At 44.0% G+C, this 14,486-nt stretch overlaps 1 protein-coding gene across 3 annotated transcripts in view; it reads left to right on the top strand.

The window, feature by feature from the left end:
- SAXO1 (stabilizer of axonemal microtubules 1) overlaps positions 1-14,486 on the top strand; it is a 120,834-nt gene that overhangs the window by 3,657 nt on the left and 102,691 nt on the right. The window contains exon 1 of one of the 3 annotated variants that reach the window (XM_009188710.4): positions 8,765-10,302. The exons of 1 other annotated variant lie outside the window; for it this stretch is intronic. In XM_009188710.4, coding sequence (XP_009186974.1) covers positions 10,256-10,302 — 47 coding nt within the window. In that variant the 5' untranslated portion in view covers positions 8,765-10,255. Of the gene's footprint in view, positions 1-8,764; positions 10,303-14,486 lie in introns of those variants that run through there. One more of the 3 variants, XM_003911680.4, reaches the window with a different exon arrangement.

Raw genomic sequence — 14,486 nt, 5'->3', positions numbered from 1 at the left:
GAGCTCACCGCAGCCTCCACCTCCCACGATCAAGCGATTCTCCTGCCTCACCCTTCTCGAGTAGCTGGGATTACAGGCATGCGCCACCACGCCCGGCTACTTTTGTATTTTTGGTAGAGATGGGGTTTCTCCACGTTGGTGAGCCGCCGCTCCCGGCAGTAAAAGAAGTTCAAAAATGGCCTTTGCTGTAGTTTATGGAAATCATAGAGCATTTTCATGTTAGAAACTTTACTCATTTGTTCAGTGATCAGTGGTTGTCTGCTCCTATTTAAAGTTATTTAAAACCCGTGGGTAGCACTGAAGACTATCAGGTTCATTGAAATGACTGGGCCATTTCTTTGAAGAAAGTCTTGCCGCCTGCCACCTTTAGACCTGTTCCTTTTGGCTGGTTAGATTCTCCCACGATTCTTCTACTGGGATGGGGTGAGTATAAGCCTGATAAATAGCATTCTGGTTACTAAGTGGGAGAAGAAAGCTAGGTTGCTAATACTCAGTTTATAGGCCAACTTAATCCTGTTTACAATATGATATCCAGTCCTCAGTGTCTCTGGTGTTTCCCTAGTCCAGAGACCCCCTGTTTTACTCTTGGCAGGGAATAAAAACTGCTAGTCTTAGATGAGAGACGGGCAATTGCCCAGTTATGTGAAATTGCGAGGGGATCTGTAAGTCTAATTGCATCTTAAAGGGCTCTTCAAACAATCCCTCCTTTTTTAGTGCAATCTCTGCTCTCACTGATGCTACCGACTCTTGAATCATTTGGAGGTTCTGTGGTAAACATGTTGCTCCTTGTCTTTCCCTACTATTGGCTAAGGTTCAGTTTTCTTGAGTCAGCTAAGTCAGTTACCATTCTTGCTTGTGCATTCCTGCTTCCAAAAATTTTGGTTTTATGATCTCTTACCCCGTTTTTGTTCTTGCCATCTCATCCTATTTCTCTCATGTTTGTGGGATTCTGGAGAAAGATAATTGCATGTGTTCAGTCTGCTCGCTTGCTTGGAAATAGGAGAGATCTTAATCTAAAATGCTCAAATGGAATAATAATAATTCGATAGTAAGTAATACCGAAAGGGAATTGAAAAGTTTTTTTGTTTTGAATTTTTGTGGGTACATAGTAGGTGTATATATTTATGAGGTACATGAGATACTTTGATACAGGCATGCAGTGCATAATAATCACATCATGGTAAATGGGTATGCGTCCCCTCAAGCATTTATCCTTTGTGTTGCAAACAATCCAATTATATTCTTTTTTTTTTTTAAGACAAAGTCTCACTCCATTGCCCAGGCTGGAGTGCAGTGGCCTGACACACTGGAGCCTCTACCTCCCAGGTTCAAGTGATTCTCTTGTCTCAGCCTCCCAAGTAGCTGGTATTGCAGGCACCCGCCACCACGCCTGGCTAATTTTTGTATTTTTAGCAGAGACAGGGTTTCACCATGTTGGCCAGGCTGGTCTCGAACTCCCGATCTCAGGTGATCCGCCTGCCTCAGCTCCCAAAGTGCTGGGATTACAGGCATGAGTCACTGTGCCAGGCCCAATTATACTCTTTTAGTTATTTTTGAATGTACAATGAAATTATTGACCATAATTACCCTGTTGTGCTATCAAATACTAGGTCTTTTTTGTTTGTTTATTTGTTTTTGTTTTTTTATTTGAGACAGGGTCTTACTCTGTGGCCCAGACTGGAGTGCAGTGTTGTGATCACTGCTCACCGCAGCTTCCACCTCCTGGGCTCAAGCAATCCTTCCCACATCGGTGTCCCCGAGTAGCTGGGACTACAGTTACATACCACCATGCCTGGCGAATTTTTTTTTTTTTTTTTGAGAAGGAGTCTCGCTCTGTCTCCCAGGCTGGAGTGCAGTGGCATGATCTTGGCTCACTGCAAGCTCCGCCTCCCGGATTCACGCCATCCTGCTGCCTCAGCCCGCCGAGTAGCTGAGACTACAGGTGCCTGCCAGCACGCCCGGCTATTTTTTTGTATTTTTAGTAGAGACGGGGTTTCACCGTGTTCGCCAGGATGGTCTCGATCTCCTGACTTCGTGATCCACCCGCCTCAGTCTCCCAAAGTGCTAGGATTACAGGTGTGAGCCACCGTGCCCGGCCGCCTGGCTAATTTTTGTATTTTTTGTAGAGATGGGATCCCACTATGTTGCCCAGATTGCTCTTGAATTCCTGGGCTCAAGCGACCTGCCCACCTTGGCCTCCCAAAGTGCTGTGATTACAGGTGTGAGCCACCGTGCCTGGCCCCTACTAGGTCTTATTCATTCTTTCTAACTACTTTTTGTACTCGTTAACCATCCTCACTTCCCCCTTAACCCCCCTGTTATCCTTCCCAGCCTCTGGTAACCATTCTTCTGCTCTCTGTGTCTATGAGTTCAATTGTTTTAATTTTCAGCTCCCGCAAATAAGTGAGAACATGTGAAGTTTGTCTTTCTGTGCCTGGCGTATTTCGCTTAACATAATGACCTCCAGTTCCATCCATGTTGTTGCAAATGACAGGATCTCATTCTTTTTTTATGGCTGAATAGTGTATATGTACCGCATTTTCTTTTTTGGGGGGACAGAGTTTTGCTCTGTTGCTCAAGCTGGAGTGTAGTGGTGCAGTCTTGGTTCACTGCAACCTCTGCCTCTCAGGCTCAAGTGATCCTCCCACCTCAGCCTCCTGAGTAGCTGGGACTACAGGTGTGCACCACTATGCCTGACTAATTTTTGTATTTTTTGTAGCGACAGGGTTTTGCTGTATTTCCCAGGCTGGTCTCAAACTCCTGGCTCAAGTGATCCTCCCGCCTTGGCCTCACAAAGTGCTGGTATTACAGGCTATAGCCACTGCACCTGGCCACATTTTTTTTTCTTTTTTTAATGAGGCAGAGTTTTGCTCTTGTTGCACAGTCTGGAGTGCAATGGCGTGATCTCAGCTCACTGCAACCTCTGCCTCCTGGGTTCAAGAGATTCTCCTGCCTCAGCCTCCCGAGTAGCCGGGATTAAAGGCATGCACCACCATGCCTGGCTAATTTTGTATTCTTAGTAGGGACGGGGTTTCTCCATGTTGGTTAGGCTGGTCTCCAACTCCCGACTTCAGGTGATCCGCCCACCTCGGCCTCCCAAAGTGCTGGGATTACAGGTGTGAGCCACTGCATCCGGCCCACATTTTCTTTATCCATTTATCTGTTGATAGACACTTAGGTTGCTTCCAAATCTTGGCTGTTGTGAACAGTGCCGCAACAAACACAGAAGTGCAGCTATCTCTTTGATATACTGATTCCCTTTCTTTTGGGTATATACCCAGCAGTGGGATTGCTGAATCATATGATAGTACCATTTTTAGTTTTTTAAGGAACTTCCAAACTGTTCCCCATAATGGTTGTAATAATTTACATTCCCACCAACAGTGTAGAGGGGTTCCCTTTTCCCCACATCCTCGCCAGCATTTGTTATTGCCCATCATTTGGATAAAAGCCATTTTAACTGGAGTGACATGATATCTCATTGTCATTTTGATTTGCATTTCTCTGATGATCCATGATTTTGAGCACCTTTTTATATGCCTGTTTGCCATTTGTATGTCATCTTTTGAGAAATGTCTATTCAGATCTTTTGCCCATTAAAAAATTTAGATTATTAGATTTTTTTCCCATAGAGTTGTTTGAGTTCCTTATATTTTCTGATTAATTTTTTATCAGATGGGTAGTTTGCAAATATCTCCCATTCGGTGGGTTGTCTCTTTGATTTGTTGATTGTTTCTATTGCTGTGCAGAAGCTTTTTAACTTGATGTGATCCCATGTGTCCATTTTTGCTTTGGTTGCCTGTGCTTGTGGGGTATTACTCAAGAAATTTTTGTCCAGACCAATGTCCTGGAGAGTTTTCCAATGTTTTCTTGTAATAGTTTCATGGTTTCAGGTCTTAGATTTAAGTCTTCAATCCATTTTGACTTTATTTTTGTATATGGCAAGAGATAGGAGTCTAGTTTCCTTCTTCTGCATATGGATATTCAGTTTTTCCAGCACTATTTATTGAAGAGACTGTTTTTACCCCATGCATGTTCTTGGCACCTCTGTTGAAATGAGTTAACTGTAGATGTATGGTTTTGTTTCTGCATTTTTTTTTTCTCTTTTGTTGGTCTGTGTGTCTGTTTTTATGCCAGTACCATGCTGTTTTGGTTACCATAACTCTGTAGTATAACTGGAGGTCAGGTAATGTGATTCCTCCAATTTTGTTCTTTTTGCTCAGGATAGCTTTGGCTATTCTCAATCTTTTGTGGTTTCATATACATTTTAGGATTGTTTTTTCTATTTCTGTGCAGAATGTCATGGTACTTTCATAAGGATTTCATTAAATCTGTAGATTGCTTTGGGTGGCATGGACATTTTAACAAAATTGATTTTTCCAATCCATGTACGTGGAATATTTTTCCACCTTTTCGTGTCCTCTTCAGTTTCTTTCATCAGTGTTTCACAGTTTTCATTGTAGAGATCTTTCACTTCCCTAGTTAAGTAAATTCGTAGGTATTTAATTTTATTTGTGTCTATTGTAAATGGGATTACTTTTTACATTTTTTTCAGATTGTTCACTGTTGGCATGTAGAAGTGCTCCTGATTTTGTAGGTTGATTTTGTATCGTGCAATGTTACTGAATTTGTTGATCAATTCTAATGGTTTTTTGGTGAAGCCTTTAGGTTTTTCCAAATATAAGAACATATCATCTGCAAACAAGGATAATTTGACTTTTTTTCTTTTTCAATTTGGATGCCCTTTATTCTGAAAGGGAATTTTTGCAAGATTTTAAAAAAATGCTTTATTGAGGTATAATTTTAATTCTAGAAAATTCATTTATTTTATGTAAGTATATAGTTCTGTTACCACCACTCAATTTTAGAGTATTTCCACCATCCCCAAAAGTTCCCTTGTCCCTGTTTGCATTTGATCTCTGCTGGTAGATCTACCCTGAGACCCAGGCAACTGCTGGTCTGCTTTCTGACTGTATAGATTTACCTTCTCAAGAAACTTCATATAAGTGGAATCGTATAATATATAGTTTTATGGCCTCTTTCTTTCTCTCTCTCTTTTTTCTTTTTTTTGGAGAAAGAATCTCACTCTGTTGCCCAGGCTGGAGTGCAGTGGCGCCATCTTGCTCACTGCAACCTTTGCCTCCCAGGTTCAAGTGATTCTCATGCCTCAGTCTCCCAGGTAGCTAGGATTGCAGGTGTGTGCCAATATGCTTGGCTAAATTTTTGTATTTTTAGTAGAGGCGGGGTTTTGTAATGTTAGCCAGGCTAGTCTCAAACTCCTGGCCTCAAGTGATCCACGTGCCTCAGCCTCCCAGAGCCACTGTGCTCAGCCCTTTTTCTTTTTTAAAAAATTTTTCTCGCCGGCTGTAGCTCAGTTTTCCGTAACCCAGCACTTTGGGGAGGGGCCGCAGGACGGAGCGGATCACAAGGTCAGGAGATCGAGACCATCCTGGCTAACAGGTGAAACCCCTAAGAAATACAAAACTGCCGGGCGCCGGGTGGCTCGCTTCCGTAATCCCAGCATTTTGGGAGGCCGAGACGGGCGGATCACGAGGTCAGGAGATCGAGACCATCCTGGCGCAATTAACGGTGAAACCCCCGCTCTCTACTAAAAAAATACAAAAAATTAGCCGCCAGGTGGCGGGAGCCTGTAGTCCCAGCTACTCCGAGGCTGAGGTGCAGGAGAATGGCGGAACCCGAGGCGGAGCTTGCGTGAGCTGAGATCCGCCAGCGCACTGCGCCTGGGTGACAGAGCAAGACCTCGCCTCAAAAAAAAAAAAAAAAAAAAAAAAGAAATACAAAACAGCTGGCGCAGGTGGCGGGCGCCGTAGTCCCAGCTACTCGGGAGGCTGAGGCTGGCACCATGGAACCCGGGAGGCTGGAGCTTGCAGCAGCCGAGATCCGCCACGCACTCCAGGCCTGGGCGATGAGCCAGACCTGCCTCAAAAAAAAAAAAAAAAAAAAAAAAATTTTCTAACATCTTTAATCAAATTTCACCCATGCTAAATGAGTTGTATTAGGTGCTTGACTTCCCCAAATGCTCATGTCTTGGGAGGGTATCAGTATTTGAAATCCTAAACCATTCATTTGCTATTTCTTAATAAAAATTTTTGAAAAGCATGTAAACTTTACCCTTATCTTTTGGATTACAATGCTTAAGTACAAAAACAATTCATTTAGCATAATTCAAATTATACATAAAAGCACCTGCAATTTTTTTAAAATAAAAGATTCACAGTGCACTGCACCTTGAATATAAGATATAAGGAACATATAAGGTTGGAATATAACATTTAAAAAGTGAATTCCAGGCCAGGCGCGGTGGCTAACACCTGTAATCCCAGCACTTTGGGAGGCCGAGGCGGGCAGATCACCTGAGGTTAGGAGTTCAAGACCAGCCTGGCCAACATGGTGAAACCTGTCTCTACTAAGAATACAAAAATTTGCTGGGTATAGTGGCAGGCACCTGTAATCCCAGCTACTTGGGAGGCTGAGGCAGGAGAATTGCTTGAACATGGGAGGTGGAGGTTGCAGTGAGCTGAGATCGCACCATCGCACTCCAGACTGGGGGCCAAGAGCAAGACTTTCTCTCAAAAAAAAAGTGAATTCCAAGACATACATCTCTTTCAAAGACAAAAAACATAACAAAGCCAACCAACTACTCGTTTCATCTAGGTTCTTAAAATGCAGCACTCAGTAGAAGTAAATTATTGCATATTCAGCATACTCCTTTATCACTTGATTTCTTCAAACCATACTAAAAGTTCTCAAAGGAGAAATCCAGTTCTCTAAGCATGGCCTTTCTCAAGGTAACTTGAACACTGAGAAACTAATAAGGGACTAAACTTTGAGGAACTAAGTACAGTAGATGTACATAAAACAGGTACATCCAACTTAAATATTTTCTGCATAGCTAAATCACATCATACACATAAAGTTTAACTCACGTCTTTTAACATTTTTTTAACCTCAAACTTTGAGGAGAGCTAAAAGCCTAGAGTTATCATAATCACATCACAACAATACCCTTATTTTGTTCCACAGTACATTAAATAAAGCAGCGCACCAGCAATAACATTTAACCACAGTTGGTTTTTCAATATTAAAACCACCTTGTATTCTTGGGATAAACCCCTCTTGGTCATGGTATTTAATCCTTTTTATATGTTGCTGGTTTCAGTTTGCTAATATTTTCTTTTCTTTTTTTTTCTTTTGAGGCAGGGTCTTGCTCTGTTGCCCAGGCTGGAGTGCAGTGGTGTGATCTCACCACTTTAAACAATGTTCTGTAAAGAGTTGCTTTTCAGATGGTATATAGCAATAAGTTTGGGGTTGGGTGAGTTATAAGGCCACAGAATAAAAATTGTGCAGCACCACTATGTATTAATTTTACTAAAAAATTTTAGGGAGAATACTAAACAAAGATGTCCATATTAAGAAGTAAATGAAAATTGGATCCCGTTCCCAACAAGTTCATCATCTCTATCTGAGACCACCTCAGCCTGGACTTTATTGTCTATATTGCTGTCAGCATTTTGGGTAAAGCCATTCAGCAAGTCTCTAGGAAGTTCTAAACTTTCTCACATTTTCCTGTCTTCTTCAGAGCCCTCCAAACTGTTCCAACCTCTGCCTATGACCCAGTTCCAAAGTTGCTGTCTCATTTTTGGGTATCTTTTTAGCAGCACCGCACTCTGCTGGTACCAGTTTACTGCATTAGTCCATTTTCATGCTGCTGATAAAGACATATCTGAGACTGGGAAGATAAAAAGGTTTAATTGGACTTACAGTTCCACATGGCTAGAGAGGCCTCAGAATCATGGTGGGAGGCGAACGACCCTTCTTACATGGTGGGTGGCAAGAGAAAAAAATGAAGATAAAACCATCAGATCTCATGAGACTTCTTCTCTACCATAAGAACAGTATGGGAGAAACGACCCCCATGATTCAAACTATCTCCCACTGGGTCCCTCCCACAACATGTGGGAATTACAGGCGTACAATTCAAGATTAGATTTGGGTGGGGACACAGAACCAAACCATATCAGATGGGTCAGGGTAAGGTTGGCTGGATGTAACAAAAAATGGACAGTAAGTGTAACTAGGTGAGGGGAGGTTGTCCCTACTGTCTAGCACTGCATCTTTGGATATATAATTGTTGAGGCTTTTATCCACACCATTTTCATCGTTCTAGATCTCTACCCTCTATTGAGGGCATGGATGGGGGAAGTAGGGAGTACCGTGATTGTTGACAAGGTGGCCACCCACAAGGGCAGTTTGAATGGCAGGGAGAATGAACAGGCATTCTTCTGCTGAAAGATTTATGGATAATGTTTAGGCAGCCATCAAGAGAAGGCTGGTGTCCAGCACTCTATTTCCTCTGTGAGGACTTTGTGATGTTCTCTGTCAATGGCGATGGATGGCATGCAGGCTTTGCTTTGACTTCCAACAGCTCCCACCTGTTTTTTGTCTGGCCAGGTTTCCATTCTCCCCTTTAGCGTTCTGACTTCCTACTGGGAAGGCAAGGAGCAGCTTCCCAACCCACTATTCTTAAGAATGATCAATAAGCTTTGCTCCTGTCTGAATCTACCTTGTTGACTTTCTGTACCTGGGGTTGGAACACTGTCTCTGTAAAAAGTCAGATAGTGAATATTTTAGCTTTTGTGGGCCGAGAGGCAAAATCAGGAATGTTTACACAAATTTTTTGAAAAAATTCAAAACTTTATTTATAGACACTGAAATTTGAATTTTAGGTAAGTTTCATATGTCATGTAATAGTATTAATTTTTTCAACCATTAAAAAATATGAAAACCATTCTTAGCTCAATGGCCAGATAGAGTCAAGTGGCCAACCTGCAGACAATAGTTTGCTGACCTCTATTCTAGAGCCTAATATTGAAGGAAAAAACCCAAAAACCACACAAAAAAAACCCAAAACCCTCTGAATATTAAGTGTCTTGCAGTCCAAGATGCCTCTGACTGACTCATTCACTAAAATGAATGGAAAGAGTTAGGAAGCATAGGAAAGAAAAACAAGCATAAAGATTGTCAATACTTTAAGTTCCCATTTCCCATAAGCAGGAAGCCAAAATGGTTTAAGTCCAAACAACTGGCCAGAGCAGTGTCTTTGGAACTTGCTTCATGACCAGAATCACCTGGCTTCTTGTTGAAGCTAGATTCCTGGACTAGAGGTTTTGATGCAGGGGAGCCTTCTGGTTGGGGGTGTGCTCTCGGGACCAGGTAAGCGGAAGAAACACTATTTCGGGGGGTGTAAAGGAATCTCAAAAGCTGTAGTTCTTAAAGTGTGGTCCCTGGCCCAGCAGAACCAGCATTACTTGAGAGCTTGTAAGAAATAGAAGTCCTTGGCCTACCCTAGAAACACTGAATCAGAAACTATGGGGGTGGGGTCTGGCAATCTGGTTTTCATCAAGCCAGGTGGTCCTGATGCCCACTAAAATTTGAGCGCGTCTGCTTCAAGGCATCATTACCAGCACCTGGAGAAGTGATTGAGAACCCACCTGAGCAGAGAAGGCCTGGGCTCTCTTAAACCGCTGTGTTCTCCAGAGCGCAGGTCTGTGGGTGAGAGCAATTCTAACAGACATCTGAAGCCAAAGGCTTAGGTTTCCACAGGAAGATCTGCAAACCCTATTCAAGGCAAGCCTTTTGGAAGTCAAGGGCTGTATTCCCCTAAGAGGGGGCACCATGGATCCTAGAGACAGCAAATGCCACCCAAAGTGATGTTGAGGGAGTTTTCATCTTTTCTGCACGTGTGACCATTTACTGCACCAGAAGCTTTCTAGTGACTTCCACCTTTTCCAGGTTTCTCCAAGGTCCACTGGGGAACCCCCGTCCTGGGCCTGCCAGTGAGTTGCTGGGAGCTTCCCAACCTCACAAGCGGCTCTTGTGATGTAATTGTCACCTGAGGTGTGCCCCTCCTGGTCCTGGCGACATCACAGAGGCTACCTGGGCACGGACCCCGCAGCTTCCTGCGGCTCAGTCAGCAGCTCCAGGTGCCTGAGTCTGGGCTGCAGAGGCCGGGGCGGTGGCATGCAGGGTGAGGTCTCCCTGGCTGCTCCCTCGCGCTAGGCCAGCAGGAGGGCAACAGACGACAGGACATTGCAAAAGGGCCACTTAAATTTTCCTTCGAGTAAACAGAACACCTGCCAAGGCCCTCGAGCCTGGGCGTGCCCCAAGCCAGGTGGTTGGGGTCCAGGAGTCGGCTGCGGCTGGCGATGCTCTGAGGGGACGTCAGGGCCTCGGGATGGCCGCTATGAAGACAAAGTGCATCTGTGAACTGTGCTCCTGCGGGTAAGGTGGCTGTGCTCAGGGCAAGGCTGGGGGAGCCTGGGCTTTCAGACTCCCAAGGAAGGGAAGCCTCCCCCAGCTGCTTCATCAGGCGGCATCACGGTGGGTTCGTTCACTTGTCACGTTTTTTAGGCCACAATTTTGTCAACTAGCATTGTGCCCGCAGATGCAACATCAGTTCTGGCAAATGTGGCTGTTTTTGGGCCTTCTGTGCCGCTTCACTTCAGAACTGCAGGAAGGCTGAAATGGGCGTGGCCGGGCAGCCTGCACTCCCTTCCCTGAAGCCCAGAAAGTGTCAGCCAAGGAGGGAGAACACCTGGCCCAGTGGGACCAGTCTTGCTCCTTTTGGGAAAGTGATAGGATGGGAGGAGAATTCCTGTAGTGTAACTGAATTTCTCATTCAGAGAGATTGTTACTTTGTCAAATAAGTATAAGGTATTAGTAAAACTTGTTTCCACATTGTGTAGAGTTGAATGGGAATAATGAAAACATTACTTTCACAGTCGCCTGGCCAGGTCTCTCTTCTCACCTTTAAGGAGCGTGTCTGGGTGGAAGCACAGTAAAGGTGGTCCTGGGGGAAATCATGGGCTTTAGTCAGAGTCCCACGGGCTGACTGGTCTGCTGTCTCTCACATGATCTCTTAGATGTTCCTTCTACCTGCTTCCCAGGACAGCTGGGTTTCTGCTTGGCTGGGGCAGGGAGTGGGCAGCAGAGGAGCAACAGGCAAGAGGGTTCTGAGGTCAGTTCTCCTGGGCTGTCATTAATTGTGGGATCTTGGATTGGTAAATAAACTCCCAGTCATAGGTGCCTCATCTGTACCAACAATACCTACCTCATAGGACTATGATAAGAGTTAAGATAATGTACGTGAGTCCTGGTACATGGACTGTGCGTAATATGTTAGTGTCCTGAAATCTGAAAAAAGGGCAAATATGACACATACAGATAAAAATGGTATCAGTAGTGTGGATAATTAAAGGGCACTCTACAAACTGGATCAGCAACCTTCTACATCTCTGGCATCAATGCATGGTTCCCAACTCTGGCTGCTGATTAGAATCACACAGGGAGTTTGAAAACTATCAGTTGCTCAGGCCGTTGAATTTATAATCTCAGGGTGGGTCCTACCAACTGTCTAAAGGTGATTCTGACCATTTGCTAGGACTGGGACTCACTGAACTAGAACATGTACAAATGTGGGTCTTGCTTTTGAGCTTTGTTAAGTGGGGCCGGAGCAGTGTATAGTCTAGGACTACATGTTACCCAGCAAAACCTTTTCTTCTAAGGCCTTCTTTTTTTCATTTTGGAGATGGTGTCCCGCTCTGTTGCCCAGGCGGAGTGCAGTGGTGCCATCTCGCTTCACTGCAACCTACGCCTCAGGGTTCAAGTGATTCTCCTGCCTCAGCCTCCTGAGTAGATGGGATTACAGGCACATGCCACCATGCCTGGCTAATTTTCGTATTTTTAGTAGAGACAGGGTTTCAACCATATTGTCCAGGCTGGTTTTGAACTCCTGACCTTGGGTGATCTGCCTACCTTGGCCTCCCAAAGTGCTGGGATTACAGGCATGAGCCACTATGCCCTGCCTCTGAGGCCTTCTTTCTCCTGGGACCCTTTACATTACCTTCCTGTGTCCTGCATTGTTCTAGGCATCGGGATTGAAATGTATAAGACATAATCTCCATCTTTGCACAGCGTGCAGTCTAGGTAGGAAGGCAGAATGCTCATTAAGAGGTGCAGAGCATATGTAGTGAGAAGTCTCCCTCCTGCCCCTGCAGTAGGGGTATGACTCATTTGGGTGTTCCTTCTCTGACTCTGTTCTCATTCTGTCCCTGCCAAGGAGTCACTTTCCATTGGAAGCAGGGTCTGTTCTTGTGTCTTTTCTCCTTTTCTTCTTTCCTCATCCTGTATTTTCTCCTCCACTTTATGGTTTCAGCCAATAGTCTCTCCTGTCTTCTGAATTCCAGTTTCATTGTCACCTTCTCAAAGTGCTTTGGTGATCCATCTGTCTCATTAATCTCAGCTTCAACAACCTTCAAACATTCTTCTGGTATCTGCCCCATTCATGGTGCCAGCGATCTTCTATTCACCCTGGGTGAAAATTTTGAATCATCTCTTATTCTCCCTCAACCACAGCATTGAATCTCTTTTTTCTTTTCTTTTTTTTTTTTTTCGAGGTGGAGTCTTACTCTGTCATGCAGTGGTGCGATCTCTGCTCACTGCAACCTTTGCCTCCTGGGTTCAAGCGATTCTTCTGCCCCAACCTCCCAAGTAGCTGGGATTACAGGTACCCACCACCATGCTGGGCTAATTTTTATATTTTTAGTAGAGACGGGGTTTCACCATGTTGGCCAGGCTGGTCTCAAACTCCTGACCTCAAATGATCCACCTACCTTGGCCTCCAAAATTGCTGGGATTACAGGTATGAGCCACCATGCCTGGCACATATGAGTCTTTTCTAAAGTCTGGGTCCCTCCTCCATTATAATCTTTCTTTAATTGGTCTCTTCCCTTTTATTCCCGTTATAACCCCCCTGGTTCTCTCATTTTTATGTTTGGAAACTGGTCCTAAAGTCCCTTTCTAGTTTTTTTTCTCCCATGATTCCCTTACATGAAACTGCACCTTGAATTGGATCAGGTTTCTTGGCATCCTGAGCGGACCTGCGGATCTCCCCTCTCGGATCCTTACCCTTGCCCTTTCTCTAAAATACCTATGTTCCCTCCTCCTGCTGGACTTGTAAGGTCCTGTTTCACTTGCAAGTTCCCCATTAACCCAGCCCTGTGGCTCCCCATCAAAGAAGAACCCCGCTCCCTGTGTTCTCATCCTCTAATTATGCGTCAGCATGCTTTAGATCCTTGATTAATTATATATATGCTGGGAAAACAGATATTTTCTATTTTTGTGTGTGCATCGTGTTACAGCAACATACTGTTTTCTTTATAACAGCCGATGCATGTGTTTTTGAATGAATGGATTGCGTTTTTTGTTTGTCAAGTTCATAACATGCTAGACTGGGTTAGGAAAGTAAGATTTAGAGCTGTTCTGTCCAGTATGGTAGCCAGCTGTGGCAATTTCATTTAAATAAATGAAAGTTAAATAAAACTAAAAATTCAGTTCCTCAACTGCACAAGCCACCTTTCAAGTGCTCAGTAGCTCCCATACCGGCCCATGCAGGTATGGAGTATTTCCATCACTGCAGATAGTTCTGTTGGACAACACTGATCTTGAGTCTCATTATCTTGGAACTCTTGATCTCTCCCACTATAATTAAATCCACTCAGTGACTGGTTGGGATGGAGTGAGGAACTTTATAGGTATTTTCTAAGCGGTGGAAGTCTGTATTTGGCTTTTCCAGTCTGAGGTCCTGGGAAAAAGCGATGGGAAGTCTGGAGGACAAGAGTGTGTGAAGAAGTCGGAGACAGCGCCCTTGAGTGGGAGGGGGAGACCGGGGTTCCTGAGTGCATCACTGGAGATTTGTGGAGACCCTCAGGGCTGCCAGGGAGGGAGAGAGGCACATTTATTCCCCCTTCTCTCCCACATTCTCTTCTTCCAAAGTTTTTTTTTTGAGCAAATAATTCTTTAATGTCCTTTCAACTTTAACTTTTGAGGACATTGTACTTGTTGGTGAGGGGGCTCTAGAGATGCTCAGAGGCCTGAATAAGAAGGTGTCCGTCTGCAGGAGCAGCTGCCGAAGGCTGCTAGGGAAAAGCCACCAATGGGTGACTCTCTTGGAGCAAGTTCTTATATTTGGCCACAAGATGGCAAACTTTTCCTGATCAATTCTCACTGCGGGTTAAAACAAATCAGCCTAAATGGAAAAGCAAAATCTTTGGAGTTCTGGATTTTATTTTATTTTTAAATAGATTTATCTTAAGTTTTCTAAAATGAGCAATTAGAGTTTAGGGTCTAGCAGAACTCAGGAAAGTGGTATGCCTTTCGGAGTAGATGACAGATTACAAAGTGAAAAGTGTTTCAAATGTCTAAATTTAAAGATTCCAACCACTGGTAAAACTTTGTAATGAGCTTTGCTGGGCTAAAAAAAATCAGACGTATTTTACTGCTTCGAGCTCAAGGCTTTGCCTCCATAACAACACTCTACTCCTTTCCTTGATGATCAAAATCTTGCGATTGGAATTATTACCATAAAATGTCATAATATTCTATTTTCAACATAATCAGCACCAAAT

Source organism: Papio anubis, chromosome 13 (assembly GCF_008728515.1).
Source record: "Papio anubis isolate 15944 chromosome 13, Panubis1.0, whole genome shotgun sequence".
NCBI lineage: Eukaryota > Metazoa > Chordata > Mammalia > Primates > Cercopithecidae > Papio > Papio anubis.
Note: the sequence above shows the minus strand (reverse complement) of the source record. Positions and strands in the feature narration are given on the sequence as shown.